General features: G+C 70.0%; 3 protein-coding genes across 3 annotated transcripts in view; 1 reads left to right on the top strand and 2 right to left on the bottom strand.

Annotated features, from left to right (window-relative positions):
- Positions 1-1,901, bottom strand: part of CHLNCDRAFT_52248 (hypothetical protein) — a gene marked incomplete at both ends in the record, with an annotated part of 12,844 nt that extends 10,943 nt beyond the window's left edge. Inside the window, 5 exons of the mRNA XM_005847489.1 lie at positions 213-300; positions 633-725; positions 1,010-1,487; positions 1,602-1,679; positions 1,834-1,901. Of these exons, the coding sequence (XP_005847551.1) occupies positions 213-300; positions 633-725; positions 1,010-1,487; positions 1,602-1,679; positions 1,834-1,901 (805 nt within the window). The remainder of the gene's footprint in view (positions 1-212; positions 301-632; positions 726-1,009; positions 1,488-1,601; positions 1,680-1,833) is intronic.
- A 532-nt stretch (positions 1,902-2,433) lies between these two features.
- On the top strand, positions 2,434-5,398 carry CHLNCDRAFT_23295 (hypothetical protein; the record flags this gene model as incomplete). Its single annotated transcript, XM_005847659.1, has 11 exons — positions 2,434-2,562; positions 2,719-2,769; positions 2,964-3,024; positions 3,167-3,306; positions 3,444-3,584; positions 3,821-3,942; positions 4,183-4,265; positions 4,466-4,560; positions 4,689-4,790; positions 5,015-5,091; positions 5,317-5,398. 11 exons carry the CDS (start codon positions 2,434-2,436, stop codon positions 5,396-5,398), a joined length of 1,083 nt encoding a protein of 360 aa, XP_005847721.1.
- A 409-nt stretch (positions 5,399-5,807) lies between these two features.
- CHLNCDRAFT_133767 (hypothetical protein) lies at positions 5,808-6,717 on the bottom strand (the record flags this gene model as incomplete). Its single annotated transcript, XM_005847488.1, has 4 exons — positions 5,808-5,842; positions 6,016-6,188; positions 6,293-6,413; positions 6,501-6,717. 4 exons carry the CDS (start codon positions 6,715-6,717, stop codon positions 5,808-5,810), a joined length of 546 nt encoding a protein of 181 aa, XP_005847550.1.
- Positions 6,718-7,166: the final 449 nt, after the last annotated feature.

Here is a 7,166-nt window from a genome sequence, read left to right as displayed (position 1 = left end):
GCGGAGGGAGAGGGAAACGCATGGCGGGCAGCGGGAAGGCCCCGTCCCATGCTGCAGCCTGCGGGCGCCTTAACCCCCATGCTGCCTCCGCGCGCTGCTCCGCCCACCACCCCACACGCACCACCCAGCGCGACCTCCGTGTCGTTAGGGCTGCCGGCGGGCGGCAGCAACAGAAACTAATGCAGTAAACTACGCTTCGCGCGGCGGCGCACCGGGGGTGAAGGAGGGGGAGGCCATTTGGCTCTTCATGATGGACCGGCAGAACAGGCCCCGCCCTCGCACCAGGTTCTCCCCAAACACCTGCAGCCGGGATGTTGGCACGGAGGGCGCTAGCGTGAGGCAGGGCGGGGATCAAGCCACGGCGGAGGGGCAGGCGTGGTAGGGGCCGAGGAGGGCGGGCAGGCAGCGGCGCGGCCGGCAGCGGCGGGGCCGGCAGCGGCGCACACGCAACGTGGCAGCCCAGCAGCGACTGCCGGCACTCAGCTGCGACGCAGCGGCGGCCGCAGCCGCAGCGGGCGGCAGCGACAGGGAGTGCAGCAGCGCCGGCAGCAGCAGGGGCAGGAGGCGCAGCGGGGGCAGCAGCAGGAGCAGGAGGCGCAGGAGGCGCAGCAGGGGCAGCAGAGGCAGCGCACCTCTGGCAGGATGTGCTTGATGTTGGCGGCGTTGACTTTGTTGACTAGGCCGTTGATGGACTTGCGCAGCGCGTCCCAGGTCATGCGTTGGTACTGCGGTACGGGAGCGGTACATGTACAGAATGGGAGGCGGTGCGGGTAAGGTACTGGGGCAGTACGGGTCAGGCATCGGCGCTAGGGATGCGCAGGCAGCGCGGAGGACAGCCGTGCGAAGGGAGGGGTGCAGCGGAAAACGCCGGCCAGCCGGCGGCCTGCTGCCGGCGCTCGGCTGCCGGCCGCGCACGGAGCCACGCCCGGCGCCGGCGGCGAGCGGCGGCAGCGCGGCCGACGGCGCAGCGGAGCGGCGGCGGCAGCCCAGCCCTGCACGCCGCACGCACCTGGGCAGACTCCCTGTCAGCCGCCTCTGCCATCATTTGGGCCAGCTTGAAAGGCGGGATGTAGACGCCGCCCGCGGGCCCCGCCGCCACCGGCTTTCGCTCCCGCGGCTCGGGTGCTGCGGCCGGCGCCGCGGCCTCCGCTGGCGGTGCCGCCTCCGCCGCCACGCCGTTGCGGTCGCCTATCTGCCTGCGGTCTGGCCCCGGTCCGTTGCGCACGGGCCTTTCATCGCCGTCGCCGCGGTCCACGCGGCGGGGTGGCGGCGAGCGGCCGCGGCGGGGCGGCGAGGGCCGGCGGTCGCCCCAGCGCCCGCCACCGCGAGGGCCCTCATCCCTCCTCCGGCTGCGGCTGCGGCTGCGGCTGCGGCGGCGGTCGTCGCCCCTGCTGCGCCGCCGGTCCTGGCTGCGGCTACGCGAGCGAGAGCGGCGGTCGCGGCTGCGGCTACGGCTGGTGCTGGTGCTTCGGCTGCTGCGAGATCCCCTGCAGCAGGAGGAGCACGGTTAAGTGGCAGCAACCACAGGGAGGGTGCAGAGCGACGGCCAAAGGTGCGGCAGCTCCTTCCCGCCGCCGCCGCCACGGCCACCGCCACCCTACCTGCTGCGGCTGCTGCTGGTGCTCCTGCTCCTGCTGCGGCTTCTGCTGTGCCCCCGGCTGCGGCTCTTGTCGTCGTCACTGCAGGGCGGAGGGTGTGGCCTCAGTGCAGGTGGCATCGCCCTCGCCCGGCCCGCATCAACATGGGCCGTGCGCCGGGTCGCCTGGCCGCGACAGCCAGCGCCCACTGGGCACGCCAACTCCCCCACAAGCCACGCTGATCGAGGGGCCCCACCTGCGGCTGTCGTCCTTGCGCCGCTTAGCGCTGGGACTGGAGTCCCTGGAGGGTGAGCGCTTGCCCATGGCGCCTGCTAGCTGTGAACGAACCCTCTGCGCTGTTCCCCCACTCAGGCCTGCTCCATCACCGCGCTGTTGAGGCTGGCGGGTGTCCCTCGGGTTGTGTCGATGGGCGCCGATGGCGATGCGGTTGCTGCTGCGCGGTAAAGGTCGGCCCAGGAGGCGCATGATGGTACACCTTGTACTGCTGGGTCTCTGGGACGTCAATTCGCGCTGCCCAGGCGGCCAGCGATGTCGTGGATGGTCGATCGGTTAGCCTGCGGATCCACGCGACGCATCGCCACCCCTGCACGCTAGGCGTCTGGTCCTCACCCGAAACCGCAAGTTATCTGGGTCTATGTCTCCCTGCCCATCAATCCACAACATGTCTGCCACCGGCCGCCAGGCGGCGCAGGGGCAGCAGGCAGCCTGGACGCGGGGCCGGCGCCGCGCCGCGGCCTTGCCGAGCTGCCCGCCCGCCCGACGCCAGCCGCTCCGCCGGGGCTGCGTGGCGCCGCCCACGCAGGCCCTCTTCCAATCCATCCTCAAGGACCTCCCCATGTTTGGGGGCAGCTCCAAGGAAGACAGCAGCAGCGGCCTGGTGGAGCGGCCGCTGTACCGTCCGCAGGAGATGCAGCAGATGGGTCCCTTCAAAGTGTCGCCCATGGGCTTTGGCACCTGGAGCTGGGTGCGCCGCCGCTGCTGGCCGCTGCTGCCGCCCCTTGCAGTGCTTCTGACAGAACTGGAATCGACGGCAGGCTTCCCTGGGCTGCCGGTGTGCCCTCCCCATTCCCCGCATCCAGCCCGGCCCGCCACCACCGCCGCCCGGAGCGCTGCCCTGCAGGGGAACAAGCTGCTGTGGGGTTACGACGAGTCAATGGATACGGAGCTGCAGGTGCGGCAAGCTGGGCGGCCTCGCTGCAGCCGCCTGGACCGCCGGCGTGGCATCGCTGCCGCTTGCCTGCCTCGCCTGTGGGCCCTCCCTGCAGCCGTCCCGCTTGCACCGCACCAGGTGCACCATGCAAGGCGCTGGGCAGCAGACTGAGGTTGCATCCGCGCGTTGCTGCCTCCCCGCCGTGCCCTCCCCAGGAGGTGTTCAATGTGCTGGTGGCCTCAGGCATCAACCTGTTTGACACAGCAGACAGCTATGGTGGGCACGCACGCACTTGCCAGCTGCATTCAATGGGCTCGGCAGATGGGCAGCACGGCTGGCTGGAGGGGGCGTGCCGAGCAGCTGCAGCGTACTGTCCGGCCGACCATGCGCTCATGCGGTCCCACCGCCGCTGCTGCAGGCACGGGGAAGCTCAACGGGCGTAGCGAGCAGCTTCTGGGCCGCTTCCTGAAAGAGTATCCGGGGTCTCCGCAGGCAGCAGCCAACGTGCGGATCGCCACCAAGCTGGCCGCCTATCCCTGGCGCCTGGCTCCCTCCCAGGTGCGAGGCGGCGGCGGCGTGCTGGCCGGGCCTGCGCTCTGCTGCCGACACCAGCAGCAGCAGCAGCAGCAGCAGCAGCTGGCGGCGCCGTCCCATGCCCTGCTGCCCGCCCCTGCCCGCGTCTCGCCTGGCCGCAGTGGGTGGGCGCGTGCCGGGCCAGCCTGCGGCGGTGCGGCGTGGAGAAGCTGGCGTTGGCGCAGCTGCACTGGTCCACAGCCAAGTATGCGCCGCTCCAGGAGCGGCTGATGTGGGATGGGCTGGTGGCCATCTATGAGGAGGTGAGTGAGAAGGGAAGGTGGCTGGCTGGCCAGGGTGCGGCAGCCGCGCAGGCAGGCAGCCCTGGTGTTCCTCCTTTCGAAGCAGCAGCAGGCGCAGGCGATGGTCAGGGCAGCAGACAGGCTGGAGGGCAAGAGGGCCAGAGGCATGGCCGCGCGCCGTGACCGCCGTGACCGCCCTCACATGCCCGCCGCCGCTGCCTACCGCCTGGGGCGCCACACACGGCTGCCGCCTGCAGGGCCTGGTGGATGCAGTGGGCCTGAGCAACTACGGCCCCAAGCAGCTGGCCAGGATCGGGGCGTACCTTGACAAGCGGGGCGTGCCGCTGGCGGCGGTACAAGTGCAGTACTCGCTGCTCAGGTGTGTGTGTGTGTGTGTGTGTGTGTGTGTTCTTCTTCTTTTCGTCTTCTTCTGTTGGTGTATGCATGCGTGGCGCCCGGTTAGAGGTGTGCACTGTGGTGTGTGGGGAGCAAGGGGCGCCAGCTCAGGTCAGCGAGGCGCTCCGCGCCAACCCCCTCCCGCGTGTGCCGCTGCACGGCCGATGCCTCGTGCCGCGCCGGCGCCCGAGCCCTGCCCTGCCCTGCCCTGCCCTGCCTGCAGCCGCGGCCCGGAGCAGGCATCTGTCAAGGCGGCATGCGACGACCTGGGGGTGGCCCTCATCGCCTATTCGCCACTGGCCTTGGGTGCGGCACGTGCTGGCAGGCAGCTGTCTGTGTTCCTCGCGTGCTGTGTGCTGTCTCGAGCCGCATGCTTCGCTGCTCTCTGCGTTGCTGCTGGGGCTGCTATAGTCGGTACATGCCACGCCGCGCCGCCGCGGTTGCGTCACAGTATGGGGGCCGCGCTCGACAGCATGCTGAGGCCGCGCTGTGGTCACGCTGTGCAGGCATGCTGACTGGGAAATACAGCGCGGAAGACCCCGGCAGCCTCCCGGGCGGGCCCCGCGGCCTGGTGTTCAGGCAAGCTGAGCGCGGCCCTCCGGTCCGCTGCGGGTGTGGCTGTCGCCTGCAGGCAGCCACTCGATCGCCAGCTGTCGCCGGGCATCTCGCCGCCAGCCCTGCACGCTCCTCTGACCGGCCAGCCACCCGGCCCGCCGCACCTGCAGGCAGGTGCTGCCGGGGCTGCAGCCGCTGCTGGAGGTGATGGGGGAGGTGGCGGCGCGGCGGCGCAAGACGCTGTCGCAGGTGGCAATCAACTGGTGCATGTGCCAGGTAGGCCTGTGGCCTGCCGCCGCCACCCCTCGGCGCGGCCCGCCGGCACGCTTCCCTGGCGGCCTGCTGGCGGCCAGCCACAGCTGCCACGGGAGCTGGGCCGCGGTGCCCAGCAGCTGTGCGTGTTGCGGGTGGCTGAAGCCCAGGGCCCGCCAGATGTGCATGCATGCCGACCTGCAGACCTGCCTGCTTGCGTCTGGCGGCCCGCTGCGCCCGCCCTGCAGGGCACGGTGCCCATCCCAGGCGCCAAGGACCTGCGGCAGGCGACGGAAAACCTGGGGGCGCTGGGGTGGCGGCTGAGGTGTGAGCAAGGGTGTGGCAGGCACCGCCCTCGGCGCCGTCCACGCATACTCTTCCTCCTCGCCGCCGCCTGCCCAGCTCCCACGCTGCTGGGCCTGCCCCCTGCCAGCGCCCCGGCCTGGCTGCATGTGCACGCGGTGCTGTGCTGTGTGGGTGCGCCTTTCTTTACTGTTCGGCGTTCCCTGCTCAGTGCTTCATGCCCCTCCCGGTGCTGCCGCCGCTGCAGCGACGGCGAGGTGCGGGCGCTGAGCGAGGCTGCAGACCGCGTGCCCAGGGTCATGGTGCAAAACATATTTCAGACCAAGTAAGGCGGCGGCGGCGGCGGTGGCGGCGGCAGCGGTGGCGGGACGGGCTGATCGGCACCTCTCAATGACATCGACGTGGGCGGCTACCCGCGTGCTGCGCTTCCCGCCCTGCCTTGATGCCTTGCCGTCATGTTACATTGAGTTGGTCACTAGTGCAAAGGCAGAGCAGCCGCTGGCTTTGCTTTGGCGTAGCAGGGCAAGTGAGGGCAAGGCCTGCCGCTCACCGCCGCCAGGCGCGCACGGCAGGCAAGAGGGTGCTCAACCAGCGACAGGCATCCTGGTGCTGGCTCCCTCCAAGAGTTTGAAATTCAGTCGGTTGGCATGCTAAGTGGGGTCCTTCCAAGCCGCCAATGCAACAGAAATCTGGGGTGTATGCATGGTTGCCGCCTCAGCAGGGCCCGCCACTCGCCACTCAGCCCCGCACCCAGCGCGACAGGAAGAGGCCGCCTGCCGCCAAGGTGGAGGCACAGGCAGGCCAGGGTCAGCCGTCCAGATGCCAAGGCGCACGGCACGGCACGGCACGGTCTTGTCTCAGGCCATCTGTCGGCCCCCCCTGCCGCTTGCTTTTGCGCCTTGTGCGTGGGGGGGTACCCAAGAGGCGACATGCACCCCCATCTCACCCTGTATGGAGAAAGCCAGTCCTGCGATGAGGGTGACCAGGATGGCAAAGGCGCCCGCCTTGCTCTTCAGCCCCAGCCGCCCCTGCAGCCGCTCCATGAGGCGGTCCATGAAGGGGGCCAGGGCGGCGGCGCCGGCCAGGCGGAAGGGCCGCGTCACGTTGTTGCCCGCCCACCTGCGGGCGGCCGCAAGGGTGTGTGAGGGCGAGGCGGGGCGCCGTGGTGCAGCTGCAGGCCGATGCATGCCGCCGCGTGCAGCAGGCGGCAACCGCCGCCTCACATCAGGATGCAGATCTTAACAATGTCTGCCACGTTCTGGGTGGGGTTGAGCCCCGTGCGGGCCTCGTAGCCCAAGAAGGCCAGGCTGAACGCAATGGTGTATGTCATGGCATCAAAGATGCCTGCAGGCGGCACTGGTAGGGAGGCCTCTGAGGAGTGGCAGCCCCTGCAACAAGAAAAGCGTGCGCCTCCCCGCCTCCCCAGCTCACCATAGGACAGCGCCGCCGCCAGTCCAAGCGAGGCCAGCCGCTTCCGCAGATCCGCTGTGCGCTGCTGCTGCGCCCGCAGCCAGCCCCACAAGCCGCCACCGGTGTAGGTGCTGGGCGGTGCGTCTGTCGCCGCTGGCCTTGGCGAGGCCACCTGCCCATCAGGCTCATGGATCGCTGGCGTCGAGGCATCGCTACCGCTGCTGTCAGGCACGGGCATGGAGGCCGCTGAGGCCAGCAGCGACAGGCGGCGGTGGCGGCGGCTGATGGTTGCTCGGCGGCAGCGGGGTGGCTGTGGTGTCGCTGCCGCTGGCTTGCAGGCGCATGCCGGATGCACATCCCACCCCGGGATCACGCTCCGTTGCGCTGCGTGCATCCCTGAGGACGGGCCCGCCTGCCACTTCCGCTGACCGATTTGGCAGCCTACACGAGCGCTGCTCTCGGTGTCTGCTCTCCCAATACACGGGTGTACAGTAGGTTTGGGTTCGCGGCCCAGAAGAAGATGCGGAAGAGGCAGCGAGCGCCACCCATCCGCCGCCGACAGCTCAGCACACGCGACGAGGTCACAAAGAGGAAACAGTCAGTCTTGGCAGTAGAAGTGCTGTTCTCCAGCAGAAAAAGGAAACAAATGCAACACTTGGTAAGACGCTTTGACACTGAGAGCCAGGA

The sequence above is a fragment of the Chlorella variabilis genome (genome assembly GCF_000147415.1).
Source record: "Chlorella variabilis unplaced genomic scaffold CHLNCscaffold_10, whole genome shotgun sequence".
Classification (NCBI taxonomy): domain Eukaryota; kingdom Viridiplantae; phylum Chlorophyta; class Trebouxiophyceae; order Chlorellales; family Chlorellaceae; genus Chlorella; species Chlorella variabilis.
The sequence above is the reverse complement of the archived record's forward strand: the minus strand, read 5'-3'. Positions and strand labels throughout refer to the sequence as shown.